The following is a 15,674-nucleotide window of genomic DNA, read 5'->3' on the forward strand; positions in this document are numbered from 1 at the left end:
ATCTTTTGGCCTACTTGTTTTTGGCACAGACAACCAAATATCTTCTGATGTTACTCTTCAGAGTCTTCAAGTGACATTAACTGTTCTGAAGGCTCAGGTTTGAGTTAGATTAGGGAAATAACAGCAGTAGTTCTAAGAAGTCTGATCTCTTCAAGTGGAGGATTAGCTAGTTTCACTACACACTATCTAGGCAAATATGTCAGGCAAACAAAGTAATTAAAACACATCAGTTTCTGTTTGTTCTGTCAAATTGTTTATACATTTTACTTCAACAGGAAAGCTTGGCAAACATCTTTTACCTGAAGTCATCTGCCTTGTTTCTGTGTGAACAATGTGTCATTGTACACACAGTCACTGACAAAGATTGTAGAAATAAATGCTAAACCCACATTGCATATCAGATAAATATATATATATATATATATATATATATATATATATATATATATATGAATAAACATTGCATTTATTTAAAGTATAATCACCCAAAATTAATCAATTAAACTGTGAACACTCAGATAAGCACGACTTGCAGGAAATGTTTGAAACGTGAATGTTCAATGTATTTAGTGACACATAGGTTGGTTTGTTTGAAGGAAATTTACACAGTGGGGTGTTCATTTAAATCCAAATACACACACTTCAAACCGTCTGAATCTTTCCCTCCTTTAAGTATATTTGGTTTTTAAACTCAAATATTATGTTTAATAAAAAAAATTTGGTCAACATTTTTATGTTTGCTATAGCAGTGATGCAGAACATTGTTTACAGTATTCTGTTTATTAGCTTCAATTTACATACATTTTTATGTACCTTAAAAATGAGATCCTGTTTCCGGAATTTTTTATTTTTTTATGTTACCAGCCATACTATTTAAGCCCTCCCTTTTTAAAAAATATTTTGTTCACAAGAGACTTGGCCTTCAGGTACGTATTGCTCACTCTCTTGAATTACTTATGTTTATTCTTTTAAAACTAGATTTAAGACTAAAATCATCAGAAGTGGTAAATGTATTGTTACTCTGTTACAGCCATGGAGACAAGGTCTTTTCTTTTCTGCGTGGCAGTTTTAACAGTCACTGGTAAGATAAATTATATTGTATATGGTTTCTATCTGATAATCAAGATTTAATGGCAACTAACTTTTCGCCTAGTACTTTGGTAATGCTTTTATACACTAATAATAATGTTTGCTTTACTATATATCACTATCTGAAGATACGTTTAAAAAAAATGGCATTGACAATATTATGTTTCTGTTTTACTACAGCAGTCAGCGGATGTCCAATAGGGCGTGAATTCATCACTGCTTTTATGACAAATTACCAATATGGAAAAGCCAGTCCAACTCTCTCCATAACAGCACAGGATTCCCCAGCCACTGTGAAAGTTGAGATAAAGGCACTGAGTTACAGTGAAAATGTGAACATAGGACGAGGTGAGACCAAACGGATTGTCCTGCCAGCAAACACTGAGATGGAAGGTGATGGAGTCTTCCGCAAAACTGTTTCCATCTCTTCTACTGCTCATATCTCGGTTGTATCATCCAACTTAAAGGAATTCACCGGAGACAGCAGTGTGATCTTCCCGATAAATCAACTTGGCAAGAGTTATGTAGTTTTTACTCCAAACACGGGTCCAAGTTCATATAAAAAGCTGGTAGCCATAATCAATGGCAATTATATGAACACAATTGAGATTGTCTCCATTTCAGGATTTTTTGGGTTACTCACGAAGACCAAAACCATTACTTTGGCTCCCTACGAAGTTTATCAACTTCGCAGTCTGATAAATTTGTCTGGAACAAAAATCAAATCCACATCTCCAGTAGCTGTCCTGGCCGGACACGAGTGCTCCATGATCATAGGCACCTGTGAGCATGTCTATGAGCAGCTGGTACCAATTGAGTCTCTCTCCAACGAATACCTGGTCCCTGCAATGCATCAGTCCTTCAGCCAAGACACAGCCTATGTGGTTGCCCCAGAGGACAACACTGTTGTGTCCATTTTCAATAGGCATAAGTATCCCCAAAAAAGAAAGCTAAATTCTGGAGAAGTTTTAGCTGTTGATTTGAGCAGAAATGCTAAGCTCATCCAAAGTAGCAAAAACATCATGGTGATGTATTTCAGTAGCAATTTTCCAAATGATGAGTTTCTAACCAATGTCATACCAACCTCTGAGATGTCAAAATCATGGACCATTCACTCTCAAGATGGCTATGATAACACTGTTGTTGTTGTTGCTGAAGCAGCATCAGCCTCCACTATCAGCGGTTCACTGAAATGGAAAACGTTCCCTGCTAATGACAAATTTGTATGGGCTACCAAGTCAATTGGTTCACAGCAAGGTCCCATCACCATATCAGGTGATTCGCTGATGGCTGCTTATGTTTTTGGTGGGAAACCAAGGCATGGATATGCCACAACAGGAGTGTGTAACACAGGTAAGAAATCATGACTGAACTATGTGTTCCTTGTTTGTACAATCAGTATAACTGATCGAAATTACAAAAAAACAAAACTTTCTTGTGTTTCCACAAAACTTTCTTGTGTTTCCTAAGTTTTTACGTCAACACCGCCTCCACCAGACCCCTGTGAGACTGTTAAGTGCCGTCAGCAGGAAGAGTGCAGAAAGGGTGTCTGCGTCCCCACTTCCACTGCCACATGTCAGGCAGTTGGCGATCCTCATTACAAAACATTTGATGGAAAATTATTTGACTTTCAGGGAACTTGTACCTATGTCATGGCAAACAATACAAAGCCTCAAAAAGGACTCACACCGTTTACTATCTTGGCAAAGAATAATCACCGGGGAAGTAAAAGGGTGGCATATGTAAGGACGGTTTCTGTCCTTGTGTACAATCACACCGTGGTGGCTGGCAGCCAAAGAGGAGTAGTAGAGGTAAAAGTAAAAAGCACTTTATAACGTTTTTTGATGCATTTAAAACCACACTGAACAATAAGTAAATCTCTTTCTTTGGTGTTTGTTTTCTTGTTTTTCATTTTAGTTTGATGGTGAAAATACTTACCTGCCTTTGACTATAGATGGTGGCAAAATAAAAGTGGATCAGAGGGGATGGAATGTTATTATATCAACGGATTTTGGCTTAGAGGTTAAATATGACTGGAATATGATGTTGTATATCACAGCTCCAAGCAGCTATTTCCAGACTGTAGGTGGTCTTTGTGGAAACTATAATGGTGACCGAAGAGATGAATATATTGATCCCAAAGGCAAGGTGCTCTCCAATGTCATTGAGTTTGCCAAGACCTGGAAAGTTCCAGATAATGATTTGTTTTGTAATGATGACTGTAATGGACAATGCCCAAGTTGCTCTTTAAATCTTCAAGAGGAGTACAAAAAAGACACAAACTGTGGTGTCATGGCTAAAACTGATGGGCCATTTGCTAATTGCCACAACACTGTGGATCCCCACATGTATGTAGATAATTGTGTCTATGATGTCTGTATTAACAACGGTATCAGAAACTTCCTCTGCAACAACATTCAAAGCTACGTTGATGCTTGCATGTCAGCTGGAATCAAAATCACTGGAAATTGGAGGACACTTTCCAACTGCCGTAAGTGCATTTGTATATATGTGAGATTTAAATTTATTCAATATTTAGATTAATGAATGTGAATGGAATATTGGTACTGTTTGTTCAATTATGCTAGGATTTTGGTAGGCAATTAATGTGACATAATCAGAATATTTATATTTTTGTTTTTATCTTCTCCTCCAAGCTCTGGACTGTCCAGTCAACATGCATTATGATGCCTGCGGCACTGCCTGTGCCCCCTCTTGTGCTGATCGAGATGCCCCAAACAAGTGCACACTGCCATGTGTGGAAGGCTGCCAGTGCAATGCAGGTTTTGTCCGCAGTGGAGATGAATGCATACCTGTGAAAAAGTGTGGCTGCACTTACAAAGGCCGATATTATCTAGCTGAGCAGACATTTTGGGGTGACAATAAATGCACAGAGAAATGTGTGTGCAACCCTCAAACTGGAAAGGTTGATTGTACAATGACAAAATGTAAGAAGTCCCAAGTGTGTGACACACGGAATGGAGTGAGAGATTGTTACCCAATGTCCTATAGTACCTGCCAGGGTGCAGGGGATCCACACTACCGCACATTTGATGGTAAAGCCTTTGATTTCCAAGGAACCTGTACCTATTATTTGTCCAAGCTACTCAATACAGCGGACCCATCATTGATACCTTTTGAGGTGCTGGTCAAGAATGAGAACAGAGGAAGAAACATGGCAGTTGCTTACACTAAGACTGTATCCTTAACAGTCTATGGATACACGATTGTCTTGAGTAAAGATGACCCAGGCAAAGTGAAGGTCAGTATATTTAAAACTCTTATACAAATTAATAACTGCATAAAGGCATGAACAAATGTCATTATATGCTAACCTACAAAAAAACTATACTTTTAACAAAAACTTTTGTTAATTAGTTGGTAACTTGTGTCCTAAAGGTCAACAATCTGTTTGTGAATTTGCCATTTGAACAAGAAGATGGTCGATTCTCCATATTCCGCAGTGGGTACTTTGGTGTGATAAAAACTGACTTTGATCTGACATTGAAATTCAACTGGGAAAGCCACGTAGCACTGACTCTCCCCAGCACTTACTACAGTCAAGTGGGGGGGCTTTGCGGCAACTGGAATGACAATGTCAATGATGAGTTGTTGACTCCTGACAAAACCCTTGCTGCAACCCCAACCATTTTTGGAACCAGCTGGAAAGTCAAGGATGACCCTGGATGCTCAGATGGATGTCAGGGCAAAGCATGTCCTAAATGTGATGCCATGGAGAGAAACAAAGTCACTTTTACAAAGCCTTGCAGCAAGATCACTGACAAACAGGGACCATTTAAAGGCTGCCATAATAAAGTGAATCCAAATCAGTTTTATGAGGATTGTGTGTATGATATGTGTATGTATGGTGGTCATTCGTCAGCACTCTGCAGTGCTCTTTCTGCATACACAGCTGCTTGCCAAGATGCACTTGGCCAAGTGGAATCCTGGAGAACCAACAGTTTCTGCCGTTAGTATTAATTCCATAAACATTTACTTCTCTTTAAAAAAATTTAATATATGTAACCATTGTAAATATTGTGAAAATAGTCCTTAATATAATTTGTCCACAGCTGCATCCTGTATGGACAACAGCCACTATGAAGTTTGTGCAACAGGATGTTCCCAGACGTGCCGTGGCCTCGCTGAGCCCAAGGGCTGTGAGGGGACTCACTGCATTGAAGGCTGTATTTGTGATGAAGGCTTTGTCCTGAGCGATGGTGAATGTGTGCCTATGGAACAGTGTGGCTGTTCTTACGAGGGCCGGTACTATCAGCTGGGTCAGGAATTCTTCCCTCAGGACAAGTGCCAGCAGAGATGTGTCTGCAAAGAGAATGGAAGAGTTCAGTGTAATGATGGATTCACCTGCAAACCAAACGAGAAGTGCCAGGTTCTGAATGGAGTTCTGGGCTGTTTCCCAGAGAGCAAAGCCGTTTGCTCAGTGTCAGGCTTTGGGCTTTATCAGACATTCGATGGGAAGTCCTTCACTGTTGAAGGAGACTGTGAGTATAGATTGGCAGAGACAGCTCAGAACAAGGATGAGGACATGAACTCTTTCAGTGTATTAGTCAAACAGCAGTCCTCCTCTGAGATAGTCTTTACTCGAAGAGTGGAAATACAAATAGAACAATCCACGATTACTTTGCTGCCCGGCCACATCTGGGAGGTTCAGGTAATGTACTGGTTACTGAAGCTCTAACAATAGTTTAAAGTGATCAAATACTTTTTCTTACAATGTTAAAATTTTATTTTGCTTTTTTTTTTTTAACAGGTGGACAACGTTAAAACCAATCTCCCCGTGACTGTGGATGAAGGACTGGCACAAGTCTATCAGAGCGGTGTTAACATTGTTGTGGAAACAGATTTTGGATTGAAATTGACATATGATACAGTGTCCATGGCCAAAATCGAAATCCCATCCACTTTTAAAAACATAGTCAAAGGTCTCTGTGGTAACTACAATGAAAACAGTGCAGATGATTTTCTCCTGTCAGGCGGTATTCAGACATCTTCTGTGGTAGATTTTGCTGAGTCCTGGGTTTCGCCATCAGACAAACTGATGTGCCAAACAATTTGTGGCCCCAAATGTTTAAATCCGGACAAAGACAAACAGACAGAGGCAGAAACAGCATGCAATATGCTAATCACAGAGAAGGGACCATTTTCTGATTGTTACAAAAAAATTCCACCTCAGAAATTCTTTGATGAATGTGTTAAAGATATGGCAGCACAACCAAAAGACAAGACAGTTCACTGTCGCCACATACAAAGGTATGTTGCCAGCTGTCAAGAGATTGGGACATCAATCAACAACTGGAGGAATAAAACCTTCTGTCGTAAGTGTCTGCATACTTTAGGTTTAAAAATAACTCTCCTCTAGCCTATCTACGTAATGCCCCTTAATGCACCAAACCCTAAGTTTTTCTTTAAAATGTCACTGTTTTCTTCCAGCACTCACATGTTTCAAAAACAGTCACTATGAACTCTGCGCTGACACCTGTTCCTCGACCTGTGCAAGCCTGACAAAGTCACAGAAATGCCCAATGTGTCAGGAAGGATGTCAGTGTGATGATGGCTTCTTGTTTGATGGAGGTGAATGTACTACTTTGGATGATTGTGGTTGTAATATAAATGGAAAGTTTTACAAGGTGAGAGTCTATCTGGTCCGTTTATTTATTTATTGCTAATAGCACTCAAACATGACACCAGTGACACCAACCACAGAAAAAAAAACATTGACTATTTTATCTTTCCCACCAAAATATCATTTATTTATTTAATATATTCTGCAGTCTGGTGAGACAGTCGTTCGGGGAGAGTGTGAAGAGAAATGCCTCTGCAAAGCCGGAGAGTTCTCATGTGAACCCTTGGAATGTAATGAAGATCAGATCTGTGGCAAAAAAGATGGTGCCATTGGGTGCTACAGTAAAGGTATTTATATTTATAGCAAGTGTACCATGAAAGCAAAATATATGTTTATATACCAGATATTTACATTTTCTCTCTTTTCTCTGTTTAATCCTTCAAGCAACTTACTGTCCAGTCAACATGCATTATGATGCCTGTGGCACTGCCTGTGCCCCCTCTTGTGCTGATCGAGATGGTACAGATGAGTGCACACTGCCATGTGTGGATGGCTGCCAGTGCAATGCAGGTTTTGTCCGCAGTGGAGATGAATGCATACCTGTGAAAAAGTGTGGCTGCACTTACAAAGGCCGATATTATCTAGCTGAGCAGACATTTTGGGGTGAGAAACAATGCACAGAGAAATGTGTGTGCAACCCTCAAACTGGAAATGTTGAATGCACACCAACAAAGTGTAAGAATCCCCTAGTTTGTGGCACACGGAATGGAGTGAAAGATTGTTACCCAATGTCCTATAGTACCTGCCAGGGTGCAGGGGATCCACACTACCGCACATTTGATGGTAAAGCCTTTGATTTCCAAGGAACCTGTACCTATTATTTGTCCAAGCTACTCAATACAGCTGACCCATCATTGATACCCTTTGAGGTGCTGGTCAAGAATGAGAACAGAGGAAGAAACATGGCAGTTGCTTACACTAAGACTGTATCCTTAACAGTCTATGGATACACAATTGTCTTAAGTAAGGAAAGCCCACGCAAAGTGAAGGTCAGTTCATCAAAAAGACAATTCTACCTGTAATACGAATAACTGCATGCATAAGCAAGTCGAATGTTACTGTACACTCACCTACAAAAAAATACACATGGTGTTGAATATTAATTTATTTGGATGAATTTGTCTTAAAGGTCAACAATCTGTTTGTGAAATTGCCATTTGAACTAGAAGATGGTCGACTTTCAATATTCTACAGTGGGTACTTTGGCGTGATAAAAACTGACTTTGATCTGACATTGAAATTCAACTGGGAAAGCCACGTAGCACTGACTCTCCCCAGCACTTACTACAGTCAAGTGGGGGGGCTTTGCGGCAACCGGAATGACAATGCCAATGATGATTTGCTTACTCCTGACAAAACCCTTGCTGCAACCCCAACCATTTTTGGAACCAGCTGGAAAGTCAAGGATGACCCTGGATGCTCAGATGGATGTCAGGGCAAAGCATGTCCTAAATGTGACGCCACAGAGAGAAACCAAATAACTTTTACAAAGCCTTGCAGCAAGATCACTGACAAACAGGGACCATTCAAAGGCTGCCATAATAAAGTGAATCCAAATCAGTTTTATGAGGATTGTGTGTATGATATGTGTATGTATGGTGGTCATTCGTCAGCACTCTGCAGTGCTCTTTCTGCATACACAGCTGCTTGCCAAGATGCACTTGGCCAAGTGGAATCCTGGAGAACCGACAGTTTCTGCCGTTAGTATTGCTTTATTTCAAATATAATTATAACTCATTACTCTAGTTTGACATTAGTTCTTAATATGATCTGTCCACAGCTACAAACTGTAAGGCACACAGCCACTATGAGGTTTGTGCGACAGGATGCCCGCAGACGTGCCGTGGCCTCACTGAGCCCAAGAGCTGTATGGGAACTCCCTGTGTTGAAGGTTGCACATGTGACAAAGGCTTTGTCCTGAGCGATGGTGAGTGTGTGGCTGCACAGCAGTGTGGCTGTACTGAGAAGGGCCAGTACTATCAACTGGGTCAGGAATTCTTCCCTCAGGACAAGTGCCAGCAGAGATGTGTCTGCAAAGAGAATGGAAGAGTTCAGTGTAATGATGGATTCACCTGCAAACCAAACGAGAAGTGCCAGGTTCTGAATGGAGTTCTGGGCTGTTTCCCAGAGAGCAAAGCCATTTGCTCAGTGTCAGGCTTTGGGCTTTATCAGACATTCGATGGGAAGTCCTTCACTGTTGAAGGAGACTGTGAGTATAGATTGGCAGAGACAGCTCAGAACAAGGATAAGGACATGAACTTTTTCAGTGTATTAGTCAAACAGCAGTCCTCCTCTGAGATAGTCTTTACTCGAAGAGTAGAAATACAAATAAAACAATCCACGATTACTTTGCTGCCCGGCCATATCTGGGAGGTTCAGGTAATGTACTGGTTACTGAAACTCTAACAATAGTTTAAAGTAATCAAATACTGTTGTCTAAAATGTCTAAGTTTTATGTTGGTGTTTTCTTTACAGGTGGACAACGTTAAAACCAATCTCCCCGTGACTGTGAATGATGGACTGGTACAAGTCTATCAGAGCGGTGTTAACATTGTTGTGGAAACAGGTTTTGGATTGAAACTGACATATGATACAGTGTCCATGGCCAAAATCGAGATCCCATCCACTTTTAAAAACATAGTCAAAGGTCTCTGTGGTAACTACAATGGAAACAGTGCAGATGATTTTCTTCTGTCAGGCGGTATTCAGACATCTTCTGTGGTAGATTTTGCTGAGTCCTGGGTTTCACCATCAGACAAATTGATGTGCCAAACAATTTGTGGACCCAAATGTTTAAATCCGGACAAAGACAAACAGACAGAGGCAGAAACAGCATGCAGTATGCTAATCACAGAGAAGGGACCATTTTCTGATTGTTACGAAAAAATTCCACCTCAGAAATTCTTCGATGAATGTGTTAAAGATATGGCAGCACAACCAAAAGACAAGACAGTTCACTGTCGCCACATACAAAGGTATGTTGCCAGCTGTCAAGAGATTGGGACATCAATCAACAGCTGGAGGAATAACACCTTCTGTCGTAAGTGTCTGCATGTTCCTCAAATGACCCTCTTTTTGCTTGTCCTCTTGCTGGCCTTCTTTTTATGTAGCCTTTAGTTGAAGATGATACTATGTAAAATTAAATATTCTCTCTAAAAACTGATTACTGAGCCAGTCTCTAAAAACAATCTTGTATTCTTCCAGCACTCAAGTGTTCGGCAAACAGTCACTATGAGCTTTGTGCTGACACTTGTTCTTCAACCTGCGCCAGCCTGACTAACTCACAGGATTGTCCACCATGTCAGGAAGGATGTCAGTGTGATTATGGCTTCTTGTTTGATGGAGGTGAATGCAAGACTTTGCAGGACTGTGGTTGTAATGTAGATGGAAAGTTTTACAAGGTGAGAAACCATTCCAGTTTCTTTTTTGCAGTAGTCAAACATCACACTAGTCACTGGAAAAAACTGACACTTTGTTGTCTCTTATTTTTTCTGCAGTCAGGTGAGACAGTCATTCAAGGACAGTGTAAAGAGAAATGCCTCTGCAAATCCGGAGTGTTCTCCTGTGAACCATTGAAATGTGATGCAGATCAGATCTGTGGCAAAAAAGAAGGTGTAACTGGGTGCTACAAGAAAGGTATTTATATTTAGAACAAGTATACCATACAAAATATATGTTTATATATCAGGCCTTTCAATTTTCTCTCTTTCTCTGTTTAATCCTTCAAGCAACTTACTGTCCAGTCAACATGCATTATGATGCCTGTGGCAAAGCCTGTGCTCCCACTTGTGCTGATCGAGATGCCCCAAACAAGTGCACACTGCCATGTGTGGATGGCTGCCAGTGCAATGCAGGTTTTGTCCGCAGTGGAGATGAATGCATACCTGTAAAAAAGTGTGGCTGCACTTACAAAGGCCAAGTTTATCTAGCTGAGCAGACATTTTGGGGTGAGAAACAATGCACAGAAAAATGTGTGTGCAACCCTCAAACTGGAAATGTTGAATGCACACCATCAAAGTGTAAGAATCCCCTAGTGTGTGACACACGGAATGGAGTGAAAGATTGTTACCCAATGTCCTATAGTACCTGCCAGGGTGCAGGGGATCCACACTACCGCACATTTGATGGTAAAGCCTTTGATTTCCAAGGAACCTGTACCTATTATTTGTCCAAGCTACTCAATACAGCTGACCCATCATTGATACCTTTTGAGGTGCTGGTCAAGAATGAGAACAGAGGAAGAAACATGGCAGTTGCTTACACTAAGACTGTATCCTTAACGGTCTATGGATACACAATTGTCTTAAGTAAGGAAAGCCCACGCAAAGTGAAGGTCAGTTCATCAAAAAAGACTATCCTACCTGTAATATGAATAACTGCTTGCATAGCAAGTCGAATGTTACTGTACACTCACCTACAAAAAAATACACATTATTTTGAATATTAATTTATTTGGATGAATTTGTTTTAAAGGTCAACAATCTGTATGTGAAATTGCCATTTGAACTAGAAGATGGACGACTTTCCATATTCTACAGTGGGTACTTTGGCGTGATAAAAACTGACTTTGATCTGACATTGAAATTCAACTGGGAAAGCCACGTAGCACTGACTCTCCCCAGCACTTACTACAGTCAAGTGGGGGGGCTTTGCGGAAACTGGAATGACAATGTCAATGATGATTTGCTTACTCCTAACAAAACCCTTGCTGCAACCCCAACCATTTTTGGAACCAGCTGGAAAGTCAAGGATGACCCTGGATGCTCAGATGGATGTCAGGGCAAAGCATGTCCTAAATGTGACGCCACAGAGAGAAACCAAATAACTTTTACAAAGCCTTGCAGTAAGATCACTGACAAACAGGGACCATTCAAAGGCTGCCATAATAAAGTGAATCCAAATCAGTTTTATGAGGATTGTGTGTATGATATGTGTATGTATGGTGGTCATTCGTCAGCACTCTGCAGTGCTCTTTCTGCATACACAGCTGCTTGCCAAGATGCACTTGGCCAAGTGGAATCCTGGAGAACCGACAGTTTCTGCCGTTAGTATTGCTTTATTTCAAATATAATTATAACTCATTACTCTAGTTTGACATTAGTTCTTAATATGATCTGTCCACAGCTACAAACTGTAAGGCACACAGCCACTATGAGGTTTGTGCGACAGGATGCCCGCAGACGTGCCGTGGCCTCACTGAGCCCAAGAGCTGTATGGGAACTCCCTGTGTTGAAGGTTGCACATGTGACAAAGGCTTTGTCCTGAGCGATGGTGAGTGTGTGGCTGCACAGCAGTGTGGCTGTACTGAGAAGGGCCAGTACTATCAACTGGGTCAGGAATTCTTCCCTCAGGACAAGTGCCAGCAGAGATGTGTCTGCAAAGAGAATGGAAGAGTTCAGTGTAATGATGGATTCACCTGCAAACCAAACGAGAAGTGCCAGGTTCTGAATGGAGTTCTGGGCTGTTTCCCAGAGAGCAAAGCCATTTGCTCAGTGTCAGGCTTTGGGCTTTATCAGACATTCGATGGGAAGTCCTTCACTGTTGAAGGAGACTGTGAGTATAGATTGGCAGAGACAGCTCAGAACAAGGATAAGGACATGAACTTTTTCAGTGTATTAGTCAAACAGCAGTCCTCCTCTGAGATAGTCTTTACTCGAAGAGTAGAAATACAAATAAAACAATCCACGATTACTTTGCTGCCCGGCCACATCTGGGAGGTTCAGGTAATGTACTGGTTACTGAAACTCTAACAATAGTTTAAAGTAATCAAATACTGTTGTCTAAAATGTCTAAGTTTTATGTTGGTGTTTTCTTTACAGGTGGACAACGTTAAAACCAATCTCCCCGTGACTGTGAATGATGGACTGGTACAAGTCTATCAGAGCGGTGTTAACATTGTTGTGGAAACAGGTTTTGGATTGAAACTGACATATGATACAGTGTCCATGGCCAAAATCGAGATCCCATCCACTTTTAAAAACATAGTCAAAGGTCTCTGTGGTAACTACAATGGAAACAGTGCAGATGATTTTCTCCTGCCAGATGGTATTCAGACATCTTCTGTGGAGTACTTTGCTGAGGCCTGGGTTTCGCCATCAAATAAAATAATGTGCCAAACAATTTGTGGCCCCAAATGTTTAAATCCGGACAAAGACAAGCAGACAGAGGCAGAAACAGCATGCAGTATGCTAATCACAGAGAAGGGACCATTTTCTGATTGTTACGAAAAAATTCCACCTCAGAAATTCTTCGATGAATGTGTTAAAGATATGGCAGCACAACCAAAAGACAAGACAGTTCACTGTCGCCACATACAAAGGTATGTTGCCAGCTGTCAAGAGATTGGGACATCAATCAACAGCTGGAGGAATAACACCTTCTGTCGTAAGTGTCTGCATGTTCCTCAAATGACCCTCTTTTTGCTTGTCCTCTTGCTGGCCTTCTTTTTATGTAGCCTTTAGTTGAAGAAGATACTGTATAAAATTAAATATTCTCTCTAAAAACTGATTACTGAGCCAGTCTCTAAAAACAATCTTGTATTCTTCCAGCACTCAAGTGTTCGGCAAACAGTCACTATGAGCTTTGTGCTGACACTTGTTCTTCAACCTGCGCCAGCCTGACTAACTCACAGGATTGTCCACCATGTCAGGAAGGATGTCAGTGTGATGATGGCTTCTTGTTTGATGGAGGTGAATGCAAGACTTTGCAGGACTGTGGTTGTAATGTAGATGGAAAGTTTTACAAGGTGAGAAACCATTCCAGTTTCTTTTTTGCAGTAGTCAAACATCACACTAGTCACTGGAAAAAACTGACACTTGTTGTCTCTTATTTTTTCTGCAGTCAGGTGAGACAGTCATTCAAGGACAGTGTAAAGAGAAATGCCTCTGCAAATCCGGAGTGTTCTCCTGTGAACCATTGAAATGTGATGCAGATCAGATCTGTGACAATAAAGAAGGTGTAACTGGGTGCTACAAGAAAGGTAAGTATATCTATAATGAACATTGTAAAGAGTTCCCCAATTAGGTTTAAATGAAACCATAATACAGATGTACACCTCTGTTCCAGATCCTTGCAGTAACTATGAGTGTCGTGAACAAGAGTACTGCACTGTAAAGGACAATAAGGCACTGTGCGTTGCAAAGTCAAAGGCCTCTTGCATTGCTAAAGGAGATCCTCATTACAAAACCTTTGATGGAAACCACTTCTCCTTCCAGGGTACTTGCTCCTATACTTTAGTTAAAACTTCAGGCAAAGACCTAACACTAACACCTTTCAGCATTGTCAACAAGAATGAGATGCTCAAAGGCACACGTGGATCTTACGTGAAGTCAGCCACCATTACAGTCAGAGGACATGACATCACTTTCATCCAAGGCAACCGCAAGCATGTGACAGTAAGTCAGTATCATCAAGTCAATGTTAAAACATCTCAGTGTCCCTCTAAGGTAATATTGTATATCAGGAGAAGCCAACCTTGCACCCAGAGGGCTACCTTCACACCTGCTATTTTCAAGTCATTTTCAGCTTAATTGGCTGGTTCAGATGTGTTCAATTAGGTTTGGAGCTAAAATCTCCAGGAGCAGGGTTGACTACCTCTGTTGTACACTATGGAAATTCTCTACTTAATATGTCTATTGCTTGCTCTCATTTTATCCTATCCAGATTGATGGCACAGTTTCAAACCTTCCTGTAAGTTTAAACTCTGAGGGGATCAACATAACGCAATCGGGCACTACAGGGGTCCTGCAGACAGATTTTGGCTTGGAGGTCATGTTTAATTGGGCGAATACCCTCATGGTGACATTGTCCAGTAGCTATTATAATAACATAGTTGGAATGTGCGGAACCTACAGTAATGACCTGCAGGATGATTATGTCACACCGAGTGGTAACAGCATGACAGACATCACAGAATGGGCAAAGTCTTGGAGTGTCCCTGAAAGCAACAGCAACTGCTGGCACTTTCCCCCTTGCTCAGATGATAAGAAGTTACTATATAGTGGACAAAGCTACTGTGGCTTGTTAGAGAATGCGAAGGGCCCATTTGCCCAGTGCCATAACATAATCTCAAAGAGGCGATTCGCTGCTGACTGCCTTTTCCAAATGTGTCTCAATGATGGAAGTCAAAAATCTTTCTGCAATGCCTTAAATAATTATGTGTCCTCCTGTGCACTGGTAAAGGCTGACGTGTCTCCAGAGTGGAAACAGCTCGCTAACTGCTGTAAGTCATGGCCATGACTCAAAATCTTTGTTTAATATATGTTACATTAATGCTAACGCCTTTCCCGTCTTTTATTCCCAACAGGATGAACAGGATGATTTTTTCTCAAGTCGCTTGGATCCCTGTGAAAATGGAAATTATTAAATAAATAACATTCTGTTTTGCATTTCACAGTTAATATTTTGACATATAACATATAACAGTTTTTGTCAATACTTAATATCACATTATGTAATATTAGACATGGTGTTTAAAATTGATGTTTGAGTTTCTTTTCTTGAATGACTACATATACATCATATAGATTTGTCCTATCCACAAATCAGTCTATAGTTAATCTTGGGTTAAATTGCTCTGTTTTAAACTTGATTTATTCCTTCAAATGCCTCCATAATTAACATTCTTATTAAATTCTTGTATCTATGTGCATTATGTTGATTTCATTCAGTTGTGTCATTTCCTGTGTCTGTAATTATAAGTGCCAAAAGTCATTAACAGAAATATAGGTTAAGCCAACCGTATGTCAGCTTCTAATATTGGCATATCAATAATTGGGAAGTATTTTATATAGACATTCAGCTGCTCCAGACACATTAAAGCATCCACCAATATGCAACAGTTAATATTTCAGATGCTGTTCAACACTCACACTAACCAATGAATTTTCATTGAAAATGCTACATTGTGCAGCCTAAGAATATATAATAATTGCATAAGTAT

The 15,674-nt window shown here is 40.5% G+C and overlaps 1 protein-coding gene across 1 annotated transcript; it reads left to right on the top strand.

Annotated features, from left to right (window-relative positions):
- The first annotated feature begins 898 nt into the window (after positions 1-898).
- On the top strand, positions 899-15,377 carry LOC309498309 (IgGFc-binding protein). Its single transcript, XM_082168951.1, has 26 exons — positions 899-926; positions 1,031-1,081; positions 1,270-2,442; positions 2,560-2,900; positions 3,007-3,580; positions 3,747-4,351; positions 4,489-5,059; positions 5,163-5,761; positions 5,861-6,425; positions 6,541-6,737; positions 6,882-7,020; positions 7,118-7,722; positions 7,863-8,433; positions 8,514-9,112; positions 9,209-9,773; positions 9,938-10,134; positions 10,231-10,369; positions 10,462-11,066; positions 11,207-11,777; positions 11,858-12,456; positions 12,553-13,117; positions 13,282-13,478; positions 13,574-13,712; positions 13,799-14,127; positions 14,396-14,958; positions 15,048-15,377. Exons 2-26 carry the CDS (start codon positions 1,033-1,035, stop codon positions 15,100-15,102), a joined length of 11,112 nt encoding a protein of 3,703 aa, XP_082025077.1. The 5' UTR covers positions 899-926; positions 1,031-1,032; the 3' UTR covers positions 15,103-15,377.
- The last annotated feature ends 297 nt before the right edge of the window (positions 15,378-15,674 follow it).

The sequence above is a fragment of the Leuciscus leuciscus genome, assembly GCF_965113295.1.
Source record: "Leuciscus leuciscus genome assembly, chromosome: 5".
In the NCBI taxonomy this organism is placed as follows: domain Eukaryota; kingdom Metazoa; phylum Chordata; class Actinopteri; order Cypriniformes; family Leuciscidae; genus Leuciscus; species Leuciscus leuciscus.